Below are 17039 nucleotides of genomic sequence, written 5' to 3' on the forward strand. Positions count from 1 at the left end.
TTATCAATTGAATAATGATAAAAAATAGATCTCATTCTATGATGAATAGAATAATAAAATGATAGCTTTACAAAACAGTTGTTTCATTTCAGAATAAAACTCTTTTTTACCAAAAATATTTATTTATTAAGTCGTAATTACATACATTCAACCTTCATTCATAACAACAACAACATTATTAACGCAATTCACATATTATAATACACTCAATATCACACAAATTTAAAATTTCAATATTAGGCATTGGGAATTTCGATAGTCAGCGCTGAAACTTCATATTCATTTTGTTTTGTGGAGTTATTTCAACATTCATTTACAAATCAATAATCTAATCATTGAATACAGATCAACGAAAAAACTACTTGATCCAAATCAAGCCAAAGAACAAAAAATAATACTTATTGTTATTAAATTCATTAATAAAATGAGTAAGACAAAGTTAATATTATTAAAAAATTAAGATTAAGTATGCTCTTATATTAAGTTTTAATACAATAATCGAAAATAAAAAAAATATCAGGTCTTCCACTTTGAAAAAGTTTTTATCCATAAAGAACCTTTTGAAAGGGGGCATAGATGGAACCAATATTTGCATCTCAGATTATGAATCGAAACGTAGATGAGACCCGCGAGCGTAACTACAACCACAATATACAGATAGAAACAGTAAGGAAACTTCATACAAAACGTTCGAAATGGCTCACGCACACAAGCAAGCGTGTTTACGAGAATCGCAAGGGTATTCAGGGGAATCGATAGTAGCGGGTGACACATCCACTGATTTTGAAAGATAAAGATACATATTATAGAAAAAAGTTTGTATGTGTTGGTAATATTTTCGATGTGTGAGTAAAAGTGATGTGCACGATACACTTCATATTAAGTAAATATCGATTGTTTATAGGCCTTTCAACAACTGTGTGACAAAAAGCATCTGCATGTGTGCGTAACATGCACGCAGGCATTGAAAAATTATCTCTCTAATTTTTTCTGAATTATTTCATTTATATATTTCAGAAGCCATTTTTGTGATGTAAAGCTTTGTCTCTTAGCTCTACGAATGTTTTTGCTTTAGAATTTGTATTTGCTTTAATGACGACGCTCGCGTGCAGTCTCCATCTGCCATTTGTTTTATAATCTGAGATTTGCATTCTTTATCTCGACGCGATACCGACAATCTTACAATTGAGAAAGCTACGTAAAATTAATGCGAGTTAATACGAGAATTTGGGTGTCCAGTAAAAAAAAACTTCACGCCCAAAACTAAACACACTTGCAGTATTTCTACCGTTGCATTATTAAAATTTAAAATCTAGTCAAAAAATATCAATCACAAAAAAGTACAAAGAGACTAATTTTTAATTAATTATTAAAAACGAATTTGTCTAAAAAAATGTTAAATATCCCGGACACAAAACAATGCTTACACATACATTTATTTTACGTAAGTTACAAACAGACTAACTTACCTTATCTTTCATCATCTTATCTTGCAAGTAAAATAACACAAAAAATTCAACTTAACTGCCTTTCTGCCTCACAGCACTAAGATTTTACCATTCTTCTCCACTTCCTAGATTCTTCTTTTCGATATCCCACTATTTTCAAACACTCACAATTCCAATTTAGGGATTATTCTCAAAATCCAATTTGGTAGTTTTTATTTGTAAATGACTCAATAATGTTGTATGCGGTGTATAACACGGCGGTATTCGTCCTCTAAAGCGAGATACTGTGAAGAAAGGCGGCCGTGCGTCTCGCTCGCACCTGTGGTGCTCACTGTAGCTGCGTACTCTTCTGGCTTTAGCACTTTCTCGAGTTTCTTCATTTCTAACTTCTTCTTCTGTAAGACAAATTGAACATTGAAAATTCCAATTTAATTAAAATATATTGCAAAATAGTTATAGGTATTATGCTGCAATTCATATGTAAACAATTGCTGCCCAGTAACTCATTAAGAAATGAATAAATTAACCTGATAGATTTTTTTTATATTTGGTACATTGAGATACTATTATTACGTATAGAGAAGACACCGCCTACATCACTTATGGGCCGCTCAACAGGGTCAACCGGCCACACTGCACTCAGTCGCTTTATCGCGATGGTCGCGGCATGTCTTGTTTGTTTTAAAGAAAACCATGAAACTCATCAAATATGCTCTCGAGTGTGTTACGATATTGCACTAATAATTCATGTAATGAGGCAAAGTGCAAAAAAATAACTTTTCATCGGTAATTAACTATTAGATAATCATTTTTAAAACTTGGTTTAAAAGGAAAATTGGTTTAAAAGCAAAATTATTGGCGGGCGCCATTTTGCGTCATTCGTCATAGACTAAACTAGCTTCCGCCCACGACTTTGTACGTGCATCCCCGTTTTTCCCCGTTCCCGTTCACATAATAATTTTACACATTTAGAAAAGAATGTACTGTGGATATAAATTTAAAAAAATGTTAAATCTTGAAAGATGAAAATCAATTACCTATGTATCAATTTTTTTTTTGCTGCATTGATTGGTTTTAAAATAAGTTTATTAATAATTTCTTTATTTACATTAATTGTTTTTAATTGATAAGACGTAATAGGGAGAATATTTACAAAGTGTCGCCTCTATAGCAGTGAATCGATGACATCGCTTAATCTATGTCTCACTAGCCGCCCCGCGCCGCCGCGGTTGCAATACAGATTTTTTTCGTGGTGTCTTCTCTATACGTAGTAATAATAAACATCTCAATGATTTAGAATCTTTTTTTTTTTCAATCAGGGTATGTAGGTTATTTCTCTTGATGTTTTGAATATTATTTAGAAAAAAACTAATTTTCGAAGACTTCATACCTGAAAAGGTGCATTCAGCCTATTCTTAACATCTAACCTATACTGCAAGTAGGCATTCTTATCTGAAGTATTTGTATTCTTCAGACGCAGAATCTCGTACACGCGCCGCGCTTGTTTTTTGTTTATTTTGTATTTACTACGCGCCTGATTTGCCATTTCAGGTGAGAATCTGTTAAAACATGAACATCAGAACATTTACACATTTTTTATAACTGAAAAATAAAAGAATACATAATACATTTCATATAATGAAATCAACTCACCCTTGGAATAATTTATCTGGATGGAAAGCAGGTAAATTTTCACAATTTTTAGCATCTACATAATCTCTGATCCTTTGAAAGTCTTGTGATGGATCCTCTACAGTGATATCCAAAACCTCGGGCATAATAATAAAATGAGAATAAATGGCCTGAAAATTAAAAAATTTAAACATGAGTTTGCAAAAGTTAATTAGATATTCATTCATAAATAAATTTATAAATGAATAAAAGTTCACTATAAACAGATAGAACATTAGTATATTATGTAATTACCTGAACCAACTCTGCACATAAACCGAGCTTTCTAAAAGGCGGCAGAGTCAGGACTTGTGAGATGCGTGGCCTCTGATGACATGGATAGGCATAGTAGCGGAACACTGTGGCATATGCAGCTGTTGTATAGGTGGTGCTTCCTTCACTTGTCTTGCATTTTTCGAACCTGTTGCATGTGTTAACAAATGAATATGTATTTAGATGAAAAATACAATATAAAGGTTTGTTTTTTCCTTGATGCAAGATTTCGTAAACAAATCTATAGGTCTATGTTTTGTAATCAATACTCTCTAAACCAATTTAGTCAATTTGTTTAGAGAGTATTGTTTTAAAAGATGTGAGAGAAAAACTACTGTACAAAAGTTTAACAAATCTCTTTATAAAAAACAAGCAATAATTTTTAATACAACAAATGGTTTCAATAATGTACTCACATAGTAAAGAATGTCCACTGATCGTCATCCACATCAATAAATGAAGCAGCATCAACATACCAAAGAAGGAAGGTCTGTAACCTCTCATGATAGTCCAAGAAACCAGGCGTGGATGTCTCACAGTAATAGACTTCAAATGTGCGTTTTTCACCACCATCATCTTATTTAAAGAGGTTTATAGATTTACATAAATAACATGGAATATAGAATTAATTAAAACTACAGTTGTTTGTGAACTGAACAATAGAGTAATACCTACTTTTAATCAAAGATACATTTCAGGATGTTTTGAATTTATAGAACATAGATAAATTGAAAACAAGAATAGTAGTAGCACTAAGCACATTGAGATCAAGGTTGAATTTGTAATTAAGTATGATATGCCTTTCATCAAATAAAGGTTTAATCATGTATTTTATTGGTTTTTTAATTGTGTGATTTATACTTACTTGGCTCAATATTAAATGAATGTAAAAGCTTCCCATGTGGTTTGAATGTTCTGTCCCTCTCCAAATTAGATATAAACTGATCTAAATTAGTAACATAACCTGGTGCCAGCACCTTTTTGAGTTCACCTTCAATGTCATCAGCTTTTAATCCACCTGATTTTTTTGGATCAATCTAATAACAAGATAATATTACCAATATCATTATACCTACATAAGTATTAAACAAGTCTATACATACTTATATTCGAAAGTATATGAATGTACAAATCTTACTAAAAGGTTACAAACGCTTGCATATCTATTATCCAGCCTATAACTAGTTAGGTATAAACAGTAATTCTTCTATTATTATAAAATTTAATTTGTCTCACCTTGTCTGAATAGGAGATTCCCAAATATGTTTGTAGACTACCTGCACTGTAATATAGTTTAATCTGCAAGTCTGTGTAACCAAATATATTTTCATTTTCTCCAAACACTTGATGACACATCTCCGGCCCAAAACTTGTTTCATCATTTTCTATGTCTTTTGCAGAATGAACTATAAACGAGATTTAGCAGATAATAATAATGGAAGGAGGTAGGTTACTATTTTAACAAAAATTTTAATAGGTATGTCACTTACCTAATTTAAATTCCATAACATCATTTCCATCAACTACTAAATGCCCCAAAACGTCAGTCATTTTTATTTTTGCCTAATACCACATAAAACTACAAAACTGTTAGACGAATTTACTGTTTTTGTTACTTCCCGCGCAAAGTGCCTGAAGTTTTAGCTCAGCTAACCGTTATTCATATGAAGTATCAGGAAAAACAAAGTTATACCTACTTTTTAACCTCGAACATTTATCTTAATCTATTGAATAGAAACAAATTTGGTTTACAAAATAAAAATCTCTAACAAAGTCTAACTACGAAAGAATACAAATACAATTCCGATTCCGGTAAATAGTAATCCCAATTCGTGGTTCGAAAAATAGCGAATAAACGGAAATCGGAATATTATGTCTAATGTCACATTGACAATTGATTAATGAATTGATAGGTAGGATTGCCCTTATTACCATACTCTTTGGGTAGGATCTACACTCTTTGGAAAGGAGTAAGGACAAAAATTGCGAGTTGCAAATAAATGGAAGGTATAAAATAGTAGAAACTAGAAAGAATGCTAGAAGGCTTTTATTCTGTGATAGAGGTGAGGAGGACTCTAGACTTCTAGATCTAGAGTATATTCAGAATCAATCTTAACCGATGGTCTTACTACTACTTTTTGGGTCTGTATTTGTGAATATTTTTCTTTCCATGGTTCGTCCCACGTTCATCCCCTAAGTTCGTCCCTACTCCCTTTTCTAATTTAAGTTATATCTAACCGTGGCGCCGCGCCACCCTCCCGTCCGATTAGGGCCCTTCTGGCCTCCTCCACTCAAGCGACAGCTCAAGCCGAGGTTCGTGGTCCCCGTCAAGGGGGGACGCCCTTGTGCATGTCGCTACCAGGGTGAACCTTCAGTTCACCCCCGCGTCCGCGTTAAAATGTAGTAGCCCTTCTGGCTAACATTGAGAAACACCAAAAAAAAAAAAAAAAAAAAAAAAAGCCGCGCCACCCTATAGTAAAACTTATATGCACTTTTAAAATCACCCTCACTATACCTTAATTTTAAGTAAGTAGATATTTCTATATACCACTAGCTTCCACCCACGACTTTGTACGTGTATCCCCGTTTTTCCCCGTTCCCGGAAGAATTTCGGGAAATCCTTTCTTAGCGGATGCCTACGTCCTAACATCTACCTGCATGCCAAATTTCAGCCCGATAAGTCCAGTGGTTTGGGCTGTGCGTTGATAGATCACTATATCAGTCACCTTTGAATTTTATATATAGTATAGATACATACCAAAACATTTTAAATTGTTTGCCACGGTTATCAGAATAATACATTGTTCTTTTATAACAAGGTGTAGGGTATCCAGTCGATTTCATACTCTAGATCTTAGCTCTAGATCTAGAAGAATGAAGAATACAGAAAAGCTACATACTCAATTCAGTTTTCTACTGCTAAGTTCTACGGAGTATAGTGTCTAAGTTATTAATGGCTATAAAACATTATTATTAATCATCATTAATGAAAAGATTTTAATATGTATTGGAATAGGACGTAACATGGGTCGAACCAACAGGGTCGAACCGTCGAAACTCGAAGGTACAAAAAAAAGTTTTAATACACAAACTTTTATGTTAGTCTATGAAAAATTGAATATTATCTATAACTCATTAAATAGTCTGTGATAATGATGATGGAAATTTTAAAAGTTGGTAACACTTGTCATTATGTGACGTCATTATGGCCTGGTTGGGTTAGGTTTGCTTGGAAATTTTTGTTTTAAATCTTGTATTTTAGTATAATAGATGTTGTGCTACTTATTTTAGATTAGTAATATAAATACCTCATATAGTAGCGATAATTCTAGTGCCAAGATTTGTTTGTCTCGGCGACGTTTTCTGGCGAAAATGAATCGCCATGAAGGTAGGTAATGATAATCAAAATTGTGCTATGCTTTTGTCACACTAAATTTCTTTGCGAAAAATTGTAAACAGAAGGAATTAACTACTTCGATACAATGTATACATCATTTGGATTAATTTTATACTGTTCTGATTCATTTTTTATTTGATCTCGTAATTTTAGGAGTCAGCTGTGATTCTTGTTTGAAAAATAACTTTAGAGGACGACGATACAAATGTTTGATTTGCATCGATTATGACTTGTGTGCTGCCTGCTATGAGTCCGGCGCTACCACAAATCAACACACAACAGAACATCCAATGCAATGCATACTTTCTAGGAGCGATTTTGGTAAGAATTCATTTATTATTGATGAATAATGGACTTGGCCTACATTCGCCAAAAAGAAACGTTATATTTTATTACTACGTATTTTTAGAAAAAAGTTAAAGATTATATATTTTATGCAAAATTCGTTTTTTTTACATAATTGGATATTTTTATAAATTGAGAAGCATGTCACATTCTTGTTGAAAACTATTAGGATTTATATTTGTATAAATATGTATGTAGCAAATCAGAATTATAATGATATGGCATAAAACTCTATAAGAAATGTAGCAATAATAGTGTGTATTACCTATATTATATGTTGCTTTTTTGCATTTTTTAATCAATTCTAAAAATTGATCAAGTGTATTAATATATTTACAATTTAGGCATATTCTGATATCTAGCCATAGTTAGGTAAATGCTATATATGTGAAACCATAGGTTTTAAAGAAGGTATTATAATGTAGTCACATAATTGAATTACTTGACTGTTTAGAGTGGAAACAATAAAGTATAATAATCAATATAACCTTATACCAATATGATTTAATCTAAATTTCTTTATTTTATCTGTAAAAGGATTACTTATAATAATAAAAATAAAAATTATTATCTTGAACTGGTTCTGAGGTTTGTATAAGTATGTATCAAATGAATGACTGACTGACCGGTTGGCTTGGTTGGTAGTGGCCCTGCCTTCCAAGCCAGAGGTTGTGGGTTTTGATTCCCACCTGGGGCAAATATTTGTGTGATTAACATGGATGTTTGCTCTGTGTCTGGGTGTTAATTGTCTATATAATTATTTATTTAAAATTATATATGTATGTTTATCAGCCATCTGTTTTCCATAACACAAGCGAAAGCTTAGTATGGCATCAGATCGTGCCATTTGTGAAAATTGTCCTGAAATATTTATTTATTTATTTTATTGTTTATTTATTAAATTTCTGGTCATTTTCAATGAGAATATTAACAATTTATTTCTAAATATTACCCATACTACTTTATACCTGTATTCCACTAAACAACTTATAAGAATCTAATACATAAGGACACAATAAAATTGAATGTAAACATTGTTATACTTCAGATCTCTACTATGGCGGAGAGACATTAGCATTGGAGCAACCTCAAGCTTACACATGTCCGTTTTGCAATCGTATGGGATTCACAGACACAGGGCTCATGGAACATGTCACCGCGGACCACTCAGACACAAGTTTGGCAGTATGTACATTAGATTAAACATGTAATAGTATGACTTAAACTTGTTAAGATTTTGAAATTGAATCTATGCTTTTGAAAATCTTAACCATAAAATGTAATTCCATCAAGAGGTAACATTACAAAGTATAAATTATACATAACCTGTGCTATATTATAATAAATAATAGAAAAGTATATATCAAACATTTTATTGATCTAGATTTTGATTGAGATAACTCAGGCTGGCTGATTTATATAAATGCATGTTTTATCTCTATAACATCTTATTGATATGTATTGTTTGATGTAAATATCCATCTGTCATTATTTAGAGATTTCATTATATGCAATATGTTGTGATGTTGATCTCTACTATAAAATATAAAAAATACACTTAATTTGTTGCAACATTTATTGAGCAAAACATTTAAAATATCAATGATTCTCTTATTGAAGTGGCAAAAACAAAGATCATTCACAATCATTAAAGAGTGACAAAACTTTCCAAAATGAGAATCTTTCTTTTCACCACCCAATTAGATTTTTTTAATTGCTGCTAAAGGCTGGCAAATTTAGTTAATTTTCATAATTAAATTAAGTTTTATTATTATAATTAAGTTTTATATCTGTCGTTTTTCCACCTGTGGCAACATAATGGACTGACGATGACTGTAATTGTGCAAAGTGATTTTCCTTTCAAATTAATTTTAAAGGAAAGTTTAATCATTTAATTTTACAGAAACTAAAAAGTGAATAGCGCATCAGGGTAATTGTAGGGTTAGTTGCAAAATTAGTAATATCCACTTCCGAGGAATCCTTTTTAGGAATTATAAGCAGCTTTGTAAGAGCGTTGTTGAATGTCACCCACCATAATATTTATTATACTAAAGCACATTATTTATAAAACAATATGTTCCAAATAATAATTATTGCACCTTATTTATATAACAATATGATCCACAAAATAATTATTATTCTATATTTTTAGGTGGTGTGTCCAGTATGTGCGTCAATGCCTGGTGGAGAGCCCAACTTTGTAACAGATGACTTTGCAGGACATCTCACACTCGAGCACCGCAGTGGACCTAGGGATCTTATATCTTTTCTCATATCCTTTTTAAATAGAACATTAATTTCATGAATAATCTCATGCATACATTGTATAATATAATTTATATAAATTTATAAAGGAGACCCTCCTCATCAAAGGGTCATGAGTGGCTGAGTTGGTCAGGCATCCGCCCCGGATTAGCGCGAAAGGATGCGGGTTCGAGTCCCGCCTCGTGATCGATTTTTTTCTATTCATTATAAATTTATATTTATAAAGCATTTGAATGCCATAAAACCAAAAATATCAAATTGTATTGTTTTTTCAGAGAGATATTTAGCTGTAAAATATTTATACTGAGGGGATATATTTATATATTTTACTTAGATTAAGAGGTTCTTTTATTTTAGACAATATATTCTGCAAAGTTTCATCCAAATCAGTCCAGCAATTTTTTAGGCCAATTCATTACATTTATCTTTCACCTTTGTAATATTTGAATAGATTTAAGATAATCAATATGAAATAATACTCTTTAACACATAAACACGATGAGCCGAGCGGCATCAGGCACGGTGGCGTGCGCCGCATACCGCCCTCGGGCCGCGGCGTGAGCCGTCCGCGACGCACCAACATGCAATTTAGGTAGTAAGTCACATGGGTTTTATTTATTATGTAGATGAATTAGTTGTTAGGTATTTATTTATTTATTTATTTATGGCAAGGGCCAAACCACAGAACATATAAAAGAGGTTAGAAAGGCATTGTAGGCGGGGTAGACGCGCCAAGGATACGAGCACTGCTCACATCATCATCATGCGTATGATTCGTTCCATTTTAAATCGCGTGTTCGCGCGGCGCTATTATTGGCTAGATTTGAAATTGCAAATATGTGCGTAAGCGGACTTGGCGACACCGGTTCTTATAGGAACGGCGAATTATTGCCATTCTAACCTCTTTTATATGTTCTGTGGGCCAAACCATACATATTATATTAAACTTAATTCTAAACTTATCACTATGTCCTTAGTCCTAGGTACGTCTTACATTCTTCAGCTATCATTCCCATCCCTGACACAAATAAATCACATACTGGTGCAGAATTGAGGTAATAGGTTTCATGCATTTCCGTCTTATTACAAAACTTAAATAAACATGATTTACACCCAGACTATTAAGTAGTGGTTTAACTTCTATGATTTGACAATAAAACATGTTTTTTAATAAGACTTTTATTTAGACCATGGTTCTATCTCCCTTTAAACCTGGTTTGTAGTTAGTCGGTGTTTTGTAATAAGACGGTATGTGTAATAAGTTTTTTGTTTATGGTCTTTTTATGTATTGTTATTTTTGTGTGAATTGAATTTTCAATGATGAAGGCTATTTTATTTACATTGGTTGTTGGTACTGTAGCCAGCTAATGACTATTTACTATTTAATTGAATAGATTATGCTTGTTGATCTTCATGTAAAATCTAAGCAATAATTTTGTTTAATATATCTTTCTTCTGTGCGTGTTTTCACAAAACCTATTTTATTATTATTTTTTGTATTAATGTAGTTTGTGAATGGTTTATATTAACAATACGAACGCGAGCGAAACCGCGAGGCCAAAGCTAGTACTTCACAATTAATCTCTGTGATTACAATACATTGCCAATATAGTTTATTTATTTATTTTATTTATTATTCTTTATTGAATTGAAAATACATATTTATGTATTTACATAATATAACAAAGACAAGACTACAGAAACAGCAAAGGGCGGCCTTATCGCTAGGCAGCGATCTCTACCAGCTCTATAGGTTAAGACAAGCGTGGTTTCTTTATGTTCTCACAAATATTTACACATTCCAGTAGCGGCGGCATATCCTCCCTGTCGCCATCATCGCGCGACGCGGTGGTGGACCCGATAGCGGAGCTCCTGTCGCAGCTGTCGGGCGTGCGGCGCGGCGCCGGCCAGCCCAACACGCCCAGCCAGCTGCAGCAGTTGCAGATGCAGCTGCAGCTCGAGCGGCAGCAGGCCACCGTGAGTGTATAGTATGCGATACAAGAATAGGATCGATTCGGGCCATTGTGTGATGTGTTGTGAATTTGTGATCTTTGTGGAGAAGTAATGTTTGTATTTTAAATGCATTGCACGCATCAAGCGTCAGACAAGATAAAGTAGTGCGTTATTAAAATTCAACAGGGATTTATTTTTATTTTGTATTATTTTATAAAGATAAATGTCTATAAATATAAAATATCTAGCTTTACCGCGCGGTTTCACCCGCGTGGCTCCGCTCCTGTTGGTCTTAGCCTGATGATATATAGCCTATAGCCTTCCTCGATAAATGGGCTATCTAACACCGAAATAATTTTTCAAATCGGACCAGTAGTTCCCGAGATTAGCGCGTTCAAACAAACAAACAAATTCTTCAGCTTTATAATATTAGTATAGATAATTATCGTAATTATATTTATAGAAGAATAGTTTATAGTAAATTCAAACAGTATAAAGGTTATTAATTTTTTTATTATTCTTCGTTTTTAAACACTTGTGTATATTATGATTTATGGCACGAATATGCATATGACTCGCTTCCACACAACTAATGACCGCATTCCCGTGCAGGCGGCCCGGCAGCAGCTCGAGCGGCTGCCGCGGCGGCCCACAGCCGCGTCGTCGAGCGCCAGCAGCGCCGCGCCGCCCGCCGCGCAGCCCGCGCCGCAGCCGCACGCGACCGACGCGACCGACTCGCAGTTCCTGCTCGCTGGCTTCCTCGGTATGCATTGGGAAATTTGTTTAATCGTTGAAAGGGGAATACGTTTGTTTTTTTTTTTAGTTACGCTTACGATGTATAGTATTTTGAATTTGTACAGTACTCCAAAAGTAATAATGCGCATAGAAATGTTCGTCACTGTTCGGCAACTGTCATATTCTCGGAGCGTCCGAAGATGATATCTATATAGAGCGGTTAAATACATTTTCTTCATGCATAATTTAGTAAAATTATATGTTTTGTGCTAAAAGAGATATGTATTTGTAGGTAAGTAACGATTTTGTTTCGATAATTCCTTGTGAGTAAATAGCGAGTATAACCCCACGATTGCGAATATATTATCTTTGTTGGATTGATTTACTTGGAAAATTTTATAGTACATACTTTTAAAGTGTCTTACTGAAGCTGGTGTAATGATGGAAGAAAAGAAGGTTAAAATAACACAAAATTTATATTGTATAAAGTATGGTTTTCAAACACAGTTTATATTTAATCTTATCATTAAAATCTCAGTTCAAAAGTATTTACAGTACTGATCATTCTTCAATATTATGACAATTACAAAAAAAATAAAAACAATCAAAATCAGGGATTATCTTTATTTCTGACATTTTAGATACGTCGGAACTCTTCTTCATTTTCACTTTCCCTACTGCCATCACCTGTGTAAATCATATTTTCATCGATTAATTCAATTCACCTTTAAAAACAAAACCAAGACGTAATAGCAGCTCTATATAATTATATAGAGCTGCTATTACGTACCCTTGGTGGAATTCCACACAGAGAGAACACGTGCAGTCACCACCAATATTTAAAGACAACTGACGGATTTTTGAGTTTTTTGACTGACAGGCTACCTACCGCCCGATTTGTTTTTGATTGTGTATGACCGTGAATTGACTTCTATTTCTTTTGAACAAGGTGTAAAATGCAAGTTCGTTGTTTAGGGCTCTTACGATTCAATGATTCGAGTGTCTTCGGAAATACGACAATTAGCGAAGATTTGCATGCGCATTATTAATTTTGGATTACTGTATATAATTTTAAATAAATACTTATATAGATAATTAACACCCAGACACAGAGCAAACATCTATGTTCATCACACAAATATTTGCCCCGGGTGGGAATCGAACCCACGACATCTGGCTTGTAAGGCAGAGCCACTACCAACCAAGCCAACCGGTCAGTCAAATTACATACAAATAAAGTGACAAAAATTCTAAAGACTATTTTTGGCTTCGCTATTGACTGTAGATCACGCCGCAAGTATTTCTGTACAGAAAAATTGTTCATTCTTAAATGCGTACAAATAAAGTGACAAAAATTCTAAAGACTGTATTTTTGGCTTCTCTATCGACTGTAGATCACGCCGCAAGTATTTTTGTATTGAAGAATTGTTCATTGTACAGTTCTGATTTTCCTACGATTTTATTATATGTACTAGATTTCCGCCCGCGGCTTCGCCCGCGTTTGCAAAGGAAAACCCGCATAGTTCCCGTTCCCGTGGGATTTCCGGGATAAAAACTATCCTTTGTGTTAATCCAAGTTACCCTCTATAAGTGTGCTAAATTTCATTGTAATCGGTTCAGTAGTTTTTACGTGAAAGAGTAACAAACATCCATACATCCATACATCCATACAAACTTTCGCATTTATAATATTAGTGGGATAATGTATAAATAATATGAAACTTATTTCAAATTTAACTGTAACATTGTATACTTTATAATATAAGGCTTATTTCATGTACATTTATATTTTGTATAAGCATTCAGACTTTAAACTTCCATCCAAACGTGTACAGGAGCGACAGAGGGCGCGGAGACCGCGGAGACGGAGTGCCGCGCGGCGCTGCTCCGCGGACTGCTGCTCGCGTCGCTGGGCCGCGCGCCGCCCGCGCCGCTGCCCCCCGCGCCCGCGCCGCCGCCGCCCCACAGCGCGCCCGCGCCGCCGCTGCCGCACCCCGCGCCCGCGCAGCCGCAGCCCGCCCCCGCGCAGCCCGCGCCCGCGCCCGCCCCGCCCCTGCCGCGTGCCAAGCCCGCGCCACGCACCAAGGTATAACTGTGGTGAAACTACAGAATACAAACAGTAGCGAAACCCACTACTCCTAAACGAACGACCGCATAGGAATCTCATTGTTGCGCAAGTATTTATTTATTTATTTATTTATGACACTTTATTGTACAAGTACCAGTAATAAAAACATAATTTAACAAGAAAACATGAATACGGTAAGTGCACAAAAGGCGGCCTTATTGCTTAAAGCAATCTCTTCCAGGCAACCATATTAATAAAAGACATGTACGATGCTGGTTAAACGCGAAGGCGCAATCAAAAAGAAAATAAATAAAATCAAGGTTATAAAAACAAAATCAAAAACTATGGGAAATAAACCTTAATATACAAGGATACAATAATTATAAAATAGATAATTATGCACACAAAACTCAAAAATATCAATATTACATACATACTACATCAATACTTAAAAAATAGTAATAAATACAATTAAATAAATATAAGACATAAATATGCTAATACCACACCCCGGACACTCCATACAAAATTATCGTTTTGACAGTCACACTGTAGAGACTGCAAATGTGTGTGTTAACGCTTTATGGTTGGCACATTTTTGACTAGCGTAAAAAAAAATTCGCGTTTTTCTGATGAAATACATCCGTAAACAGCACAATATCTAACCATTTTCTACGAAAAACGATAATCACAAATCCAAAATAATAAAATTACTTTAAGTCAATTTGATTAATGTTGTCAATCTTCGTTGCGTATCGTCCCTGTAGAAAAATATGGACCATTTTATGTCTGATCGTGCGGGGTGAGGTAAGTGTTTAATTTTGGCGGGAGGCGGAGAGTGTCCGTTCTGTAGCGTTTAGCTACTATTATGTATTCTGTGCTAATACATAAAATATAACATACTATACATAATGTTATTAAACATGATATATATACAAATACATATTCATATAAATATATAAATATATTTACATAAGATAAAAAAAGGAAACTAAATAGTGGAAAAATAGTGCTCTTTGACAAGTGCTTGTCAAAGAGCACTATTTTTCCACTATTTAGTTGCAAGTATGTGTGAGTGTATCGTTTCGAACGTTTTGAAGGGGGTTTTGCTTTTGTTCGTATCTGTTTACCGGGCCTATTGAAATCCAAATCCAGCTTCGTGATCGAAATTTTCTATTCTTTAAAAATTTTATAAGACTTAAAATTCAAAATAAAGTATTGTTTATTTTTTTTAACTAATATTTCGCCTTTATGTTACGCTTGTTGATTTAAAATTAATCATCCAATCACTATCATTATCGATCAAAATCAATATTGATTTACTAAAATAAAAACTAAATATAATTCATTGAATGTATTCTCTATATCATCCATTCTAAGGATCATCCACACAAAGTCACCAAATATACATATAATACAAAAATTGGCTTTTTATATATTAGTTTTAAATATTAATATACAAAAAGTAATGGTAAATATTAATTCACAAAACAATTTAAACACAGTCTAACTTTAAACACTTTAATAGTTGCGTAAGCGAAATACGACAAAACCAGATTTAAGAGAACCCGCGCTTAAAGTTAAACCCTGTCTAAAGTTTTTTGTGGTAAGACAGATAGTATTTTAATATATTGATCATACTTATTTATAGTTTATACTATAGCATTTGAATTACACAAATAAATAAGAGTACATGAATAATAAGTTCACGTCACTAATCACTGAATTATTGTCTAAAGCAGTATGTTTGATAACAAGTTGTTGTGTAACTAATGAGTGCGGTGTGTGTCAGGAGGCAGCGGCGCGCGCGCACGGCGCGGCGCGGCAGATGCCCGAGGGCAGGTAGGAGCGCGAGCGGCCGCCGCGCGCCCGCCAAGCGCCGCCGCCCCCGCCCCGCGCCCGCGCCCGCCCCGCTCGCGCCCCGCCCCGCTGAGCCGGGCCGCCCGCCGCCCGCCGCCCGCCGCCCGCCCGCGCCGCACGAGCGGGGCGACAGTGTCCAATGTAAATATGGAGTCGCAACGAGTCACGGGTCAGACCGGTGACGCGTCTACCGGATTCTACTTCGTTGTTTTTCGCTAACACTTATTAGTGGACGCTTCATTATGTTCGTTTTGTTGGCTTTCGAAATATCAGTGTGATTTCCTTTATCATAGAGTAAATAGTTATGGAATGTTTTAATCGATTTATAAATAAGATGACGAACGCTAGGTACGGTCACGATATTTATAACGAGCGGGAGGAGTCTTTTACACGATTATCGATTTACGGAACGCTTTTGTATATAACACCGTTGGAAACCGACTGCAGTATTTTTCTTTCTGTTATGGATTATAAATATTATTCATATAATTGTAATTAGAGGTAATAATAGATGTATTTTTATAACAGCAAGGTTAAAGCATCGCTAATTTACACTGACTCCTCTCTTAATTAATATATTATAATTAAACAGAATGAGAACTACTTACACTCAAATTGTCACTAGCTACGAAAGTGCTTATTAGTTTGATCATTATACTCCAACATTACAAAATGTTTGTATGTACCCTAATTAAATTCTATAATATTATTAAATGTATTTTTATTTCATCCTTGCCTTTTATTTCCACTAACATTATTTATAAAACAAAATAAAATTATCTATTTTAAGGGCCGATTTTTCAATCCTTGGATAATAAATCTCTAATAATATACAATACAGATATCACCTGTAAAATGTCAAAAATCTAGCAAATAACACATTTTGGAAATGGTACTTAGTTTATACCAAGTTAATACGATTTAGATTGAAAAATTAAAGATTTATTTATCTCTGTGATTTATCTACACAGTCTGTAATTATCGATTGCAATGGATTACGACCTGTCATTCTTTGAAAACAAAT

At 34.2% G+C, this 17039-nt stretch overlaps 2 protein-coding genes across 2 annotated transcripts; one reads left to right on the forward strand and one right to left on the reverse strand.

Annotated features, from left to right (window-relative positions):
• Positions 1 to 102: 102 nt before the first annotated feature.
• On the reverse strand, positions 103 to 5288 carry LOC123700727 (histone acetyltransferase type B catalytic subunit). The gene is made up of 8 exons (XM_045648044.1): positions 4883 to 5288; positions 4629 to 4798; positions 4258 to 4429; positions 3809 to 3968; positions 3375 to 3540; positions 3102 to 3250; positions 2839 to 3007; positions 103 to 1843 (listed from the first exon to the last, which is right to left on the reverse strand). The coding sequence occupies exons 1-8, from the start codon at positions 4941 to 4943 to the stop codon at positions 1676 to 1678; spliced, it is 1215 nt and encodes a 404-aa protein (XP_045504000.1). The 5' UTR covers positions 4944 to 5288; the 3' UTR covers positions 103 to 1675.
• Positions 5289 to 6566: 1278 nt separating this feature from the next.
• On the forward strand, positions 6567 to 14435 carry LOC123701040 (E3 ubiquitin-protein ligase Kcmf1). The gene is made up of 9 exons (XM_045648453.1): positions 6567 to 6780; positions 6943 to 7110; positions 8183 to 8319; positions 9287 to 9406; positions 9897 to 9991; positions 11205 to 11376; positions 11965 to 12115; positions 13923 to 14173; positions 14397 to 14435. The coding sequence occupies exons 1-9, from the start codon at positions 6765 to 6767 to the stop codon at positions 14433 to 14435; spliced, it is 1149 nt and encodes a 382-aa protein (XP_045504409.1). The 5' UTR covers positions 6567 to 6764.
• Positions 14436 to 17039: the final 2604 nt, after the last annotated feature.

The sequence above is a fragment of the Colias croceus genome, chromosome 20 (assembly GCF_905220415.1).
Source record: "Colias croceus chromosome 20, ilColCroc2.1".
In the NCBI taxonomy this organism is placed as follows: domain Eukaryota; kingdom Metazoa; phylum Arthropoda; class Insecta; order Lepidoptera; family Pieridae; genus Colias; species Colias croceus.

What these genes read in the sequence shown, in the direction of transcription:
- LOC123701040 (XM_045648453.1), top strand. An exon ending in ACTCAGACACAAGTTTGGCA is followed by an intron (nt 8,320 to 9,286) that starts GTATGTACATTA and finishes CTATATTTTTAG; the next exon opens with GTGGTGTGTCCAGTATGTGC. An exon ending in GGGATCTTATATCTTTTCTC is followed by an intron (nt 9,407 to 9,896) that starts ATATCCTTTTTA and finishes ACACATAAACAC; the next exon opens with GATGAGCCGAGCGGCATCAG.
- LOC123700727 (XM_045648044.1), bottom strand. Translation starts at nt 4,943, where the DNA reads ATGACTGACGTTTTGGGGCATTTAGTAGTTGATGGAAATGATGTTATG. An exon ending in TGTTATGGAATTTAAATTAG is followed by an intron (nt 4,799 to 4,882) that starts GTAAGTGACATA and finishes TCTCGTTTATAG; the next exon opens with TTCATTCTGCAAAAGACATA. An exon ending in GAATCTCCTATTCAGACAAG is followed by an intron (nt 4,430 to 4,628) that starts GTGAGACAAATT and finishes TCTTGTTATTAG; the next exon opens with ATTGATCCAAAAAAATCAGG.